Consider the following 14,713-nt stretch of genomic DNA (forward strand, 5'->3'; position numbering starts at 1 on the left):
GCTGACTGAGAAATCTTAGCCCTTTCCCAGTCTCACTGCTTTTTAAAGAGCCTTGTTTTCTTAAGGCCTATAATTATGTTTGCCTCCAGGGTACCCAGGAATTTTCTTTTTTTAATAAGCAAAGAGCATCCTACAATTATCATGATGATTTGTGGAGGGCAGGCCAAGTGCAGACAGGAGGCTGACGCACTCTGGAAGCTGGGTCTCACGTGTTGGCATTGGCATCCCGGGGGCCGGAGCGCTTGGGGTCTGTAATTAATATTAAGAGCTGGAGAATTAACAGACCCACAGAGGTGTCCACTGTGGCTGCCAACAGGACGGGGAGGGCGGCTCGGTGGGATTGGCCTGACGGAGGCTGGCCGCAGCCGAGAGCGGTCCTGCCTCCGCAGCCGGTTCTAGGTAAACACCTCCGCCTGGGTGACTGAGAGCCCGGATGCCGTGACCCGGGGCTGCCCGAGCCACATCCAGCCAAGGCCGGGATGCGCAGAAGCCTGTCGGCGCTGTCAGCCCTGATTTGCGGCCAAGTCTGTCATCTCCCCGAGTTCAAAGAGCGCTTAGCTGCTTGTCTTTGTCAAGAGCGCGGTTGGGGATCTTTTATGTGAAAGATGTAGGGTTCTCGGGCTGACTTTGATTATTTATTCATCCCCCTTCGTGGGTGTGTGATAGCTGGGCACCCCGGAGCCCCCCTGTCCTGGCCGTTCTTGCTCTGAAATTCATCGAGCTTTAAAGCCCTTTGAAAATTGCTTTTCGAGGGAGGGGAAAAGTTTCTGAAGTCCTGTTTCTCTCTCCCCTGCGCAGTGCCGCCGCATCTCCTGCCGCCGTTCCACGCCCCCTTCCCGATTGACATGCGACACCAGGAGGGCCGCTACCACTACGAGCCTCACTCGGTCCCCGGCGTGCACGGGTAAGTTCCGCCGCCGCCCCGCCTCAGCCTCTCTGCCCCGCAGTGGACGTCGTCCACCTGTGCCACCGAGGCGAGCACTGACCCCGTGGGAAGGGGGGCTGTCGTGTGAACCCCAGCTCTCCTCTGGTTTCCTGAGAGGGAAGTGCACCCCCCTCCTTCATCACCCGCTTGTGTCCCAGCGCCCTGAGACTCTTCCCCATCCAGGCAGCGGGGACATTCTGCAGGCCAAAGTCCGCACATGAGTCCCGAGACTCTGGATCGATGTTCCAACAGAATCATTCAGAGCACGCCCCTTTCACGCCCTCAAGTATCCCAGTTCAGACAGTGAATTCTAGAGCCTCCCTGCTGATAAGGACAAGTTCAGTTATACTTTGGGGCCTCTCCTGCTCCCTGCTTTGAGACCACCCCCACCCCTTGGCGGTGAAGGAGCTCATCCCCTGCATGTCTCTCTTTATTCCTGCTTCTGTCCCTCTTCGCTCCCACCCTCGGGCTCAGAGCCCGTAGCCCATGTCTCTTTTCTTGGTTTTAATGACACCAAGACCTGAGCCCTTGCTACCGTGTCCCTTTAGCTTCCAGGAAAGAGACTAAATCCTCTGCCCCACCTCCTGTATCTCTGCTGTGCCTCTTGAACCGACATCTCCCATTCCACGCCAAGCTGCCATTCATGGTTCCAGCCCCCGTGTACCTGGGTCTCAGCCCCTGCTGCCCAGCCGCCTGGAATGGCCCCTTCTCCAGACCCCTGAAGCCTTGGCTCAGAAACCACCTTCTCTGGGAAGCCCACCTTGAGTGGGGGCCCTCCCCTGGATTACCACCACCCTGCAGCACCGGAATGAGCTGTTTTTACACTGCCTCCAGCAGACTCTGGGCTTTGCTCTGATTCCCGCCTTGACGATGGCTGACCCGTGTGTAATAAGTTCACAGTCAATGTTTGCTGAGCAGAGAACCCCCTCCATACATTCCACCTGCTGAAGACAGACCCTGCCACCTCTCCCAGCTCCCACTGGAATAAAGTCAGTCAAAACTTGCTGAGCCCTCTCTATATTCAAAACTGACTCCTACACTCACTGCTCACCCCAGACAGAGCAAATCTGGGACTTCTGTTTGCTTTTTAAAGATATTTTGTACTCTGGAATAATCTCAGACATTTAAAAATAAGTTGGGAAAATGTACAAATATTTCCTGTATATCCTCACCCTGTTCCTTAGACATTCATATCTAACATAACCAAAGACTGGTTCAGTGTTATTAACTAACTCATAAATCTTATCTAAATTTCATCAGTTGCCTGTGGATATCCTTTTTTCCTCTGTTCAGGATTCAGCCCTTACATTTAGTTGTCATAACTCCTTAGTCATCTTTACCCCAGGACATGGCTCAGTCTCTTTTGCCTTTCATGACCTTGACACATTTCTTTTTTTCTTTTTCCATTATGGTTTATCAGTTGAATATAGTTCCCTATGTTATACAGTAGGACCTTGTTGTTTATCCATCTATATATGATCATTTGCATCTGCTGACCCCAAACTTCCAGTCCTTCCCTTCTCCATCTTCCCTCTCTGCTCTCTATAACTGTGAGCCTGTGTCTGTTTCATAGAAATGTAATAGTTTAGGTCCTTCATATAAGCAATACCGTGCTATTTGTCTTTCTCTTTCTGACTTACTTCACTTAGTATGATAGTCTCTAGGTTCATCCACGTTGCTGCAGATGGCATTATTTCATTCTTTTTTTATGACTGAGTAATATTCCATTGTATGTATGTAACACATCTTCATCCATTCATTTGCCAATGGCCACTTAGGTTACTCATGTCTTGGCTATTGTGAACAGCACTGCTATGAACATAGGAGTGCATGTTATCTTTTTATATTTGAATTTTGTCCGGGTATGTACCCAGGACATACATACCCTGGATTGCTAGATCATGTGTCAACTCTGTCTTCAGTTTCTTGAGGAACCTCCACTACTATTCTTCATAGTGGCTGTACCAGTTTACATATGACCTTGACACTTGAAGAGGAAAGGCCACTTAGTGTATAGAATGTGCTCAGTTTGTGTTTGCCTGATGTTGCCTCCTGATAAATTCAGATGATGCATTGCGGGGATACTGCCATGGAAGCAGTGCTCTCCCATCCTAGAACATCAGGTCCAGGGCCCATGACGGCCATACTTCTCATCCCTGGGAATCCTAACTTTGATCATTTGCTTACAGTGCGGTGTGCTGAGTTTCTCCACTTTAAAGCTAGTCCCTTGATAATTGCAAGTCTCTCGTGGGACAGTACTTGGATAATATGTAAATTCCTATTTCTCATAATATTTTCAGCCACTCACCTAAGCATCCTTTGATGATTCTTGCCAAAAACAGTAACTACTATTATTTGCCAAATGGTGGTTTTCTGTTTCTGTGATTCTTTCCACATTTATCGATTGGAATTCTACTGTAAGGAAGACCTCTGTCTCTTCTCCCCATTTCTCTATTTATTTGATCACTTTATATATCGAATCAATGTGTGAATATTTGTGTTCTTCCAAGAGCTATACTCTGTTGCTATCAGTATTCATTTTGTTGTTCAAATTGTTCCAGGTTTGCCCACTGGGAGTCAGTCCCTTCAGGTTGTCCCCTGTGACATGTTTGGATCTTTGCGTTTTACCTCGGTGCCTGCAGCTGGTGCTTGCTTGACTAGGTACCTGCCGTGGGCAGGCTTGTGTCCCCCTGGTGGGTGGTGGGGCCATTTCAGCCCTCTGCCCACAGCCATGGCAGCTTCTGGTAGGTGTGTCCTCTTAGAGCTGGTGCAGAGCATCCTCTGAGTATCAGGGGAGCTGAATCCGTTTCGGGAGGGGGTTGAAATGGCTGTTTTTCTGTTCTTGGAAGCTGTTTGGCTGATTCTGTGACACAGATCCTGGGCTTGGCCAGCCTACAACGAAGTGCTCCCGGCAAGGGGCCCCATGCTGGGCAGAGACCAGGGCAAGGTGAGAGCTCCCTGGTGAGCGTGCAGGCAGGCACACATGTGTCACTCTGCCGGGGAACATCCAGGCACCCATGGCCCCACATGCCTAGGGACAGTGACGGGGTTATAAGGACACCTCGCTCTTAGCAACTGCCATTTCTCAGAGTAACTCTGACCTTTGGACACGCTCTGCCTGTAAACACTTCATGTGTTCATCTCACTTAATCCTCTCAACCCTCTAAGGTGTGCGTTTCGTGCCAGCCCCATTTTACAGATGAAGGAACTGAGGCAGCACAGAGTGGTTAAGTAATTCATCATTAGGGCCCTGCCCCCCCCCGACTTAGGGAGTGAAAGAGTTAGAAACCTAATCACGGCCCTCGGCCAGACACTGGCTTCTCCCTTGGGAGCATGTGTATGACCACAGGTCCCCTGCGTGTGTCCACACGATCCCTTCTTGGAAGCTCATACAGCCCTTTAGTAGGACTCTGCCCCCAGATTCAGTGGTTCCCCAAACCTCTGGACCAGCAGCATAAGCCTGCTAAGAATGCAGAGTCTCAGGCCCGGGCCCAGACCTGCTGAGTCAGAGGCTCTAGAGTGGGCCCACCATTTGTGTTTAACACACATTACAGGTTTGAGATGCTCTGTCTGCAGGCAGGAACTTGTCACTGAATCAGGGGGCCCTTGGTACTGTTAGTCCCTGGCTTAATGGAGAGCTGTGGGTGAGAGGTGGTCCCTGAGCTTTCTCCAGACGTTGTCATCCCCTAGGTCAGGGCTGGACACAGGTCATGTCCCCTTTCTGGGCCTGCTTCTCTCCTGGCTAGTAAGGAGAAGTAAGTCTTCTGGGCCTAAAATCAAGGTGTTAGCAGCGCTGGTTTCCTTCTGGAACCCTCCCACTCCAGGAGAGAATCCATCTCCTTGCATTTTCTAGCTTCTGGAGGCTGCCTGCACGCCCATGATCCCTGCCTCTCACCTCTGTGCCTTTGTGCCCCCTGCATTTTTTCTCAGATCGCCTTCTTTCTCGTCCATAGTAGTTTTCTTCCGCTGCCTCTCTTAGAAGGATGCCAGTGATGTTTCATTGTGAAATCCAGGATCATCTTCCGGTCTCAGGAACCTTAACTCAAATACATCTGCAAAGCCCCTTTTCCCACAGAAGGTGGCATTCAAGGGTTCCAAGGATTAGGACACAGACATCTCTGGGTGTCATCTTTCAGCTCATTTGTGATCACGAAGTTTCAGTGGTGAAGCCTGGCATCACCCAGTAGAAGACAGTAAAGGTTGTCAGTCATTTGCACAGGGCCTGTTGGGGCCAAGCTCTGCACTGGAGCCTGGTGGGGCTGTATTAGTTGAGTTTCCTGGTTGCCTATGAAATGAGGTTATAATCCATGTCCTGTGGCCACAGACACTGAGGTTCAGAGAGGTGCAGCGATTTTCATACGTCATCCATGCAAGGTGGGCCTGCTTGCTTCCCCTCAAGGGTTGAGGAGCCCACCTGCCCCCCAAGGCCCACCTCCTGCTAGGGTGGGCTCCCAGCAGCTCCACACTATCCTGGTTCCATCCCCCCAGGCCACAGGAGGAATACAGCGTGTGTTCAGGGCTAGCCTTGGGCCCTGGGAAACGCACTCCTTCGTCCGCCCAGGTGGGAAGCAGGATAAAGCCTAGGAGAAAAAGTGGACTCCCTGGCTGTGACTTCTGTGATCAGTGTGGTCTGAGCCTGGTGGAGCGCTGCATCCACCAAGCCCCTGCTGTAGACACTCCTCCTCATCGCTGCCAAATATACCTAATTACACAAACATCGTGCAGCAAATGAGACACAGTGTCATCTCCTGTCCCACCTTCAGAGCCTCTTCAGCTGCTGGCACCCAAGGCCTCTGCGCACTGGCTGTCTTGACCGTGGTGGGCGTGGCTCCAGGAGGAGCGCCCCTCCACTGGCCCCACCCTGCTACCTGGGCTTGAACCCCAGGGCTGAATGCACCAGCTTTGGGAGGTGACCATCTAATCAATCTGAACGGATAAACCCCAGTTTTCTCCTCTGTAAAAGGGCACGATAATAGTACCTATCCTATTTACTGAGTTATTTGAAAAATTAAATGGGGTAATACAAATAGCGTGTTTGGAACAGTGTGGAAACTTGCAGTGGCTGCGTTGTGATCGCGGTTGTTTCTGTTGGCCTTTAGAGAGGGGTTCATTGTGGCAGAGGTAGGCCATGGGGTGACCTTGGAAGGGGGTGCTGTCTGGGGGCCGTGCCATGGGGAGGTGGGAAATGGGGCTGAAGAGACACCACTGAGGATGGAGTGAGGGGTCTTCTCCCCGCCCCCCACCCTCCCCAGTTGAGGAATTTGGACTTTCTCCTTTTGGCAACCAGGAGCAGGAGGGAGCGGCCTGACTCATTTTCAGGGTAACTGTAGGAGCTGCTAGAGGATGGGCAGGAGAAGTGGGAGACCGTAGGAAGGAGATGGGCTCCAGCAATCCCTGTGGTCAGACAGAGGAGGAGTCTGGCCAGGGCTGGCCTCTCACCTCCCCAGGCGGGTAGCTACACGTGGGAGAAGTAGGCAGTGGGTCTAGAGTGTGAGACCCACCCAGCACCACCCAGCTGGACGGCTTCCTCATCGATAGCCATCCCACCACCCAGCTCTCTCCAGAGCCACCTTCGAGTCCCCTGGAGGTGCAGACCCACCACAGGCCTTGCACAGCTTACGAATGCTTAGATGGTTCCTGAAGAGTGATGGTCAGGACTGCCGATGCAGCCCCCGTCACCTGTGCAAACCACGGGTGATGGGGAGACGGATGGATGGGAGGGTGTGTTTGCTGATCAGGTGTGGTTCCTCTGTGACACCCTGACCCCACCATGGGCACGGGCCCCTGAGTCTCTGAGAGTCCATTCTCAAGGGCAGGAGAGCAGGTCCTGTGGTCTCCCCATCACCTGGTGACTACTAGCAGGGAACAGGAGCTCTGTGGATCCCCTCCACCCCTGCCCCTTGGAACTAGGCTCAGCAGGTCACGTGGAGAACCAAGGCTGAGGTGGGGCACAGTGGGGCTTTTAGCTGGAGCCCCCACCTTCTTGGTGTGCATGGGAGTGGGGCCTGCCTTGGGCCCAGATTCACTCACATGCTTGCAGGAAGGGCAGAATCTCATAATCCTGGTGCAGGAGGCTGGGTGGATTCTCAACTCGCCACACTGTCTGTAGGGTCCTTGCCATCCCAGTCCTGCCCTGGGGCTTCGTAGAGGACCAGTTCCAGCTGTGTGCAGCCCAGAAGGGCTAGAGAAACCAGCTGATGGAGCAGTTCTCAAACCTGGCTGTAAATCTGACCTAGGATGTGTCTTTTTTTTTTTTTTTTTCCCATTTATTTTTATTAGTTGGAGGCTAATTACTTTACAGCATTGCAGTGGTTTTTGTCATACATTGAATTAGCCATGGATTTACATGTATTCCCCATCCCGGTCCCCCCTCCCACCTCCCTCTCCACCCCATCCCTCTGGGTCTTCCCGGTGCACCAGGCCTGAGCACTTGTCTCATGCATCCAACCTGGGCTGGTGATCTGTTTCACCCTAGATATACATGTTTCGATGCTGTTCTCTTGAAACATCCCACCCCCGCGTTCTCCCATAGAGTCCACAAGTCTGTTCTATACATCTGAGTCTCTTTTTCTTTTTTTGAATATATGGTTATCGTTACCATCTTTCTAAATTCCATATATATGTGTTAGTATACTGTAATGGTCTTTATCTTTCTGGCTTACTTCGCTCTGTATAATGGGCTCCAGTTTCACCCATCTCATTAGAACTGATTCAAATGAATTCTTTTTAACGGCTGAGTAATATTCCATGGTGTATATGTACCACAGCTTCCTCATCCATTCATCTGCTGATGGGCATCTAGGTTGCTTCCATGTCCTGGCTATTATAAACAGTGCTGCGATGAACATTGGGGTGCACGTGTCTCTTTCAGATCTGGTTTCCTTGGTGTGTATGCCTAGAAGTGGTATTGCTGGGTCATATGGCAGTTCTATTTCCAGTTTTTTAAGAAATCTCCACACTGTTTTCCATAGCGGCTGTACTAGTTTGCATTCCCACCAACAGGGTAAGAGGGTTCCCTTTTCTCCACACCCTCTCCAGCATTTATTGCTTGTAGACTTTTGGATAGCAGCCATCCTGACTGGCGTGTAATGGTACCTCATTGTGGTTTTGATTTGCATTTCTCTGATAATGAGTGATGTTGAGCATCTTTTCATGTGTTTTTTTGCCATCCGTATGTCTTCCTTGGAGAAATGTCTGTTTAGTTCTTTGGCCCATTTTTTGATTGGGTCATTTATTTTTCTGGAGTTGAGCTGGAGGAGTTGCTTGTATATTTTTGAAATTAATCCTTTGTCTGTTGCTTCATTTGCTATTATTTTCTCCCAATCTGAGGGCTGTCTTTTCACCTTGCTTATAGTTTCCTTTGTTGTACAAAAGCTTTTAAGTTTCATTAGGTCCCATTTGTTTATTTTTGCTTTTGTTTCTAAAATTCTGGGATGTGGGTCATAGAGGATCCTGCTGTGATTTATGTCGGAGAGTGTTTTGCCTATGTTCTCCTCTAGGAGTTTTATAGTTTCTGGTCTTACATTTAGATCTTTAATCCATTTTGAGTTTATTTTTGTGTATGGTGTTAGAAAGTGTTCTAGTTTCATTCTTTTACAGGTGGTTGACCAGTTTTCCCAGCACCACTTGTTAAAGAGGTTGTCTTTTTTCCATTGTATATCCTTGCCTCCTTTGTCGAAGATAAGGTGACCATAGGTTCGTGGATTTATCTCTGGGCTTTCTATTCTGTTCCATTGATCTATATTTCTGTCTTTGTGCCAGTACCATACTGTCTTGATGACTGTGGCTTTGTAGTATAGTCTGAAGTCAGGCAGATTGATTCCTCCAGTTGCATTCTTCTTTCTCAAGGTTACTTTGGCTATTCGAGGTTTTTTGTATTTCCATACAAATTGTGAAATTATTTGTTCTAGTTCTGTGAAAAATACCGTTGGTAGTTTGATAGGGATTGCATTGAATCTATAGATTGCTTTGGGTAGTATAGCCATTTTGACAATATTGATTCTTCCAATCCATGAACACGGTATATTTCTCCATCTGTTTGTGTCCTCTTTGATTTCTTTCATCAGTGTTTTATAGTTTTCTATGTATAGGTCTTTTGTTTCTTTAGGTAGATATACTCCTAAGTATTTTATTCTTTTTGTTGCAATGGTGAATGGTATCGTTTCCTTAATTTCTCTTTCTGTTTTCTCATTGTTAGTGTATAGGAATGCAAGAGATTTCTGTGTGTTAATTTTATATCCTGCAACTTTACTGTATTCATTGATTAGCTCTAGTAATTTTCTGGTAGAGTCTTTAGGGTTTTCTATGTAGAGGATCATGTCATCTGCAAACAGAGAGAGTTTCACTTCTTCTTTTCCTATCTGGATTCCTTTTACTTCTTTTTCTGCCCTGATTGCTGTGGCCAACACTTCTAAAACTATGTTGAATAGTAGTGGTGAGAGTGGGCACCCTTGTCTTGTTCCTGATTTCAGGGGAAATGCTTTCAATTTTTCACCGTTGAGGGTGATGCTTGCTGTGGGTTTGTCATATATAGCTTTTATTATGTTGAGGTATGTTCCTTCTATTCCTGCTTTCTGGAGAGTTTTAATCATAAATGGATGTTGAATTTTGTCAAAGGCTTTTTCTGCATCTATTGAGATAATCATATGGTTTTTATCTTTCAATTTGTTAATGTGGTGTATTACATTGATTGATTTGCGGATATTAAAGAATCCTTGCATTCCTGGGATAAAGCCCACTTGGTCATGGTGTATGATTTTTTTAATATGTTGTTGGATTCTGTTTGCTAGAATTAGGATGTGTCTTAAAGATGCACATTTCTAGGCAGTGACCCCAGAAGCTCAGACTCTTTCAGGCTCAGGTGAGGTGTGGGAGTCTGGTTGTTTGTAGGCACCCACAGGCCACCCTGCTTATCTGCTGCCTGAGAAAGCAGGCGCAGAGCTGTGTGTTGGTTGTCCAGAGTCATAGAGCTATCGAGCATTTAGGCCTTTTCCCTCCGTGCTAACAACTCTGCGATATGGGCGTTAGACGTCCCCTGCTTCCTCTTCTTCATATTCTCACAGATGCCCACGAGATGACCTGGGTCTCTCAGCCTGCAGAGGAGATGTGCATACAGAGGTGAGAGAGGGAGGGCAGGAAGGGGGACAGACACAGCATCTCAACTGTAGGGAGGACGGTCCCCTCCACTCTCCACTCACCGGGCTCCATTCCTGATCTCTGACTTCTGTGGCCCCAGAACCTGCCTGGACTCCGGACCACCGCTAATCGCTCCCCTGCATTGCTGATCCTGAGCTGTGACGGGTGGACAACACTCGGCAGTCACAGCCAAGGCCACCCTGCACAGAGGAGGAGCAGGCGGCAGGGGGGTTGTTGCTAGAGACAGGTGGCTCTGGGGCTTAGCCGACAGTTCATGGAAAGGCCACATGCTGACCCAGGTCCTATCAGGAAAGACCGGGAATACCAGCTGGTGGGTGTGAGGCTTCCACCTTCCACCAGCCTCTGGACACTTTGTCACATGTGCCAGTTGCCCAGCACCCCCCTGAGGGCCATTCAGGGGGTCTGAACCCTCCCTCATCCTGGTGACTGCACATGAATACAGATGGTCATCCCCACTTCCCTCAAGAAAGTAGTTTCTTGGCCGTTGCTGGCTGAGCTCATGAACTGTCGGGTATGGGTGGATCTGAGGATGGCATTTTCCAAAGTTAGTGTTCCATCAAGATGCCATGCTCATAGATTGATAAACACACAGCTGGTCTGGCTGGCAGCTGACCGCCATTGTCCTGGGCCTCTGACAGCCCTGTCCTCAGCCAGCCACCTAGAGGAGCAGAAAGATATGTGGAAATTTTCTTGATTCTTGGCCCAAACGCCAGGTTCACATTCAGAGGGGGACGGGCTTTATTTGTGTTTCAAGAAGAGCATTCTCTGCCCTCAGATCACCCGTGCTTCTGTTGAGTGCGATGGAGCAGGGGAAGAGACTTCTGAAGGGCCTGTCCGCCTGGCTCCTAGGCCAAGATGCTGGGTGGGCCCAGGGTTGCCCACCAGGGAAGGGCCTTGTCTTCCTCCCTGTCAGTCTACACTGCCCTTCCTTCTCCAGGGAGTGCTTCTTAAAAGCTGCAAGGCTGACCACTTCTTCAGAGGAACTGCCCAGCGGGTGAATGTGGAACCTAGAAACCACCCCCCCGCCCCCCCCCCCCCCGGGACAAGGCAGTTTGTAGGGCCGCTCCCCCCCTGTCCGTGGCTGTCTGAGAGTTGAGTGACAGGTCGGTGTGGATCCTTGCCTCCCTTGGGTGGGTGTGGCCCTTAAAGAGCCCTCGAGGCAGGTCCTTTCCTCTCTCTGGGTGGCAGGATGCTGGGCTCAGACTAACTGAGATGCAGCCACAGCAGCCTGTGTCCGGCCCTCTGGATTATGTCATCTACGTAGCTCAGTCAGTAAAGCATCTGCCTGAAATGCAGCAGCCGTGGGTTTGATTCCTGGGTCGGGAAGATTCCCCTGGAGAAGAAATGACAACCTAATCCAGTATTCTTGCCTGGAGAATCCCATGGACAGAGGAGCCTGGCGGGGGCTACAATCCATGGGGGTCACAAGAGTCGGACACAGCTTAGCGACTAAACCATCACAAACCCTCATCAGCACCTCTTGAGCATCTTCACACCTGCTGGATACATGGGGGAAATTGAGGCATGACAATGTTGGCTGCTGTCCCCAGGGACATTCTCCTAGTAAGTAGCACAGCAGGGACTGGAACCCGGACAGGTTGACTCTAGAGGGCTTCTCTTTGCCCCAACCCCTCTGTGGAAGCCTCTCACACTTAGAGAGCTTCAGATCCCCCGCTCCAGGAACGTGCTCAGCGGCATGGGACAGGCAGCTCATTTATAATGGAATCTGCCTGTAAAAGTTTAATGAGGAGCGTGTCTGATAAGGCAGCCTGCTCTTTGATCTTTGCTGAATGCCGGCCCTCGCAGAGGAGTTGTTGCCTGACTCTGGGCTTTGCGGAGAGCTGTGTGGTCAGCCGAGGGCAGGAGGGGCCCTAAGAGTAAAGCAAATCTTGTTGTGCAGAAATGAGATGGGTCTGCAGCAGGGGAGGGTGTGCAGAGCTGGCATGGGGAGGAGTTCCTCTGGGGAAAAGGTCCTGCTGGGTGGAGAGGTGACCTTTCTCATTTCTCTCCTGACCTACTGGGCCCCCATCATCTTGGGCTGTTCCCATCCTACACTCCCAGGGTGTAAGCAGTGCAGCGTGAGGCCAGAGTTCAAATCCTGTGCCATCTATGTACCTTTACATCCTTGGGCTGGCTGTGTAACCTCTAGAGCCTCGGTTTCCCCATCTTTAAACACAGTCCCCTTCATGGGGTGCTTGTGAGAATTTAGGTGAGTGAATAGTGTGAAACAGAGAGAACAGGTCCTGGTACCTGGTGGTTGCTGGATAATGGCTTGCTGTTTTCACTCCCCTGCTGACACCAGGAGGAAACCCATGTTTTGTTCCAGGCACTCTGCTGGGTGCTGGGCAGATGATGTTCTGTCCAGTCCTCTCATATGCCCTGTGAGTTGCACGATAATTCTTCCCCATTCACAGAACAGAAACTTGGAGGTTTCCCGAATTTAAGGGCTTCCCCAGATCACTCAGCCAGAAAGTGAGATCTGACCCTCAAGCCTGAGATCTTCTTTCTGCTGTGATTATTCTCAGGGAGGAAGGGGCATCTCATTGTAGGTCTTAGGGCTTTGGTGTGTTATTCGTGCTATAATCAATCCAAAGGAATTAATCGCTAACAGTAAAGTCTCAGGTGTGGGTGGACAGATTGGCCTTTGACCTGGGGGTTCTTTTTCCACTGCTTGTGTCCATGTCATTCACTCTGGGTGGACGCTGCTACCAGTGCCCGGAATGCATCCGTTTATTGAGCTTAATTCTTTCTTGCTGGATCTCTCTGTGTCCCGGGCGCTACCACTCAGGGTTGCTCCTGCAGCCTTAGCCCACACCCGTCGAGGGGATTTGTGAGCAGTGACCTGCCCCTGAGTCCTGTTGCAGCTGCTCTCCAAGCCTTCGTTATGCAGCCAGCATCGCTGCATCAATGATGTGCTCGGGGACCCATGGAGAAGAAGTGTATCTGGCACCGTGGGAGCCCGTCCTCTCGTCTTCCCCTTCCAGGAGCTGCACGCCTGACATGTGAACTTAACCTGTCCTGCCCAAGCAAAGCAGCGTTTAGTTGTTGCTCCCCTCAGTGGGGAATTTCTCAGCACCTGTTCATTTGATGACACTCACCTACTGCCTTCAATGTGCTAGCCTTGCACCACGTATGAGGGATGCAGCCCAAGGAGATGCAATCTTGGTACCCACAAATAACTACTGGCCTGGGAGGGGGAGGGAGGGCAGTTACAGAGTGGTGTGCTTGGGTGGGGTGGTGGAGGAAGCAGGGGACCCAGAGCACCAGGAAGCCAGGAGTGGAAAGCATTTATCAACAGGAAGGCACAAGGGCTTGTCTCTGCCCGCACTACCCCTGGCCCCAGCCTGCCGGGGTGTCGGGGGAGCTCCACAGTCTTTCTGGAGTTGCCCTTGTTCTGATGAGGGGCCTTGACTCCCTGGCCCTTTTCAAAGCACGTACTGATGCATTCGGAAGCTTGGTAAAAATTGGCTGCACACCCGCCTCTAAGAAGACAAGATGTCTTATCTAAACTATTTGGGATTATCCATCTAGTTTTGACAGACAGCCAGGAAAGGAAATTCCACACACCCCTTTGGCTGGCCCAGCCCAGAGTCGAAGAATTCTCACTGGAGAGGAGATCCCCTCTATGCAGCCCACCCTCCACCCAGGCCTTTTCTCCTTTCTGAAACCCAAACCCCAGGGAAGCCTAACAAAGTCCCTCTCCCAGCCCTGAGACGGAGTGTCCCACTCCCACCTGTAGGTCCCCTTCCAGCCCCTGCATTTGCCCTGTGATGGGACCATCCCCGTAAAGCCATGACTTTCTGGAAGGTTCTCCGCAGCTATGCTCAGCCAAGGGTGACGTGTCTTGCAGAAGCAGGACCTGCGTCCCCGGAGCTGTCCCACACCTCAGGTGCCTTGTGCAGCACCGGGCTGGGTGTAGTTGCTGAGTCGAGTTCGACTCTTCGTGACCCCAGACTTCAGCCCACCAGGCTCGTCTGTCCATGGGATTCTCCAGGCAAGAACACGGGTGGGTCGCTACGCCCTCCTCCAGGGGGTCTTCCCAACGCAGGGATCGGGAACTCAGGATGCCCTCCCCCAGGGGACCTTCCAACGCAGGGATTGAACCCAGGTCGCCCACATTGGCAGGCAGGTTGTTTACTGCCTGAGCCACCAGGGAACCCCAAGAATACTGGAGGGGGCAGCCTGTCCCTGCTCCAGGGGGTCTTCCTGACCCAGGAATCGAACTGGGGTCTCCTGCTTTGCAGGTGGATTCTTGGTCAGCTGAGGTACCAGGGGAGCCCCCAGGTACCTTGTTAGGGGGGAGCTAATCCAGTTGCCTCCCAAAACACGTGGATGGAATCCATCACCTCCCTGTCCCCCACCCAGCTCAGCCTGCACAAGTCAACACGTGATCAGTTTGCTAGGGAAAAATCCTCTTGATAACTCCCCTCTTGTTTTTTCTGCTTTGGGGGTTTGGATGTTTGAAAACACTGATAACCTTCCCATCCTTCTGCTCTGATGAAAAGAAAATGTGATAAAGGGTGAGTGATTGAATTAACCCCGGTTGTTTGTGTGGCTAGGTCTTAACCAAATCCATCTGTATGGCCTCCTTTGTAGGCGCAATTTTATAACCTAATTTCCTTACCCAAACAT

At 50.7% G+C, this 14,713-nt stretch overlaps 1 protein-coding gene across 1 annotated transcript in view; it reads left to right on the forward strand.

Moving 5' to 3' along the window:
- The first annotated feature begins 799 nt into the window (after nucleotides 1–799).
- The window catches only part of GLI2 (GLI family zinc finger 2), a 71,087-nt gene continuing 57,173 nt past the window's right edge, over nucleotides 800–14,713 (forward strand). The window contains exon 1 of the mRNA XM_020894702.2: nucleotides 800–904. Within this exon, the coding sequence (XP_020750361.2) occupies nucleotides 846–904 (59 nt within the window). The 5' untranslated portion in view covers nucleotides 800–845. The remainder of the gene's footprint in view (nucleotides 905–14,713) is intronic.

Source organism: Odocoileus virginianus, chromosome 13, assembly GCF_023699985.2.
Source record: "Odocoileus virginianus isolate 20LAN1187 ecotype Illinois chromosome 13, Ovbor_1.2, whole genome shotgun sequence".
In the NCBI taxonomy this organism is placed as follows: domain Eukaryota; kingdom Metazoa; phylum Chordata; class Mammalia; order Artiodactyla; family Cervidae; genus Odocoileus; species Odocoileus virginianus.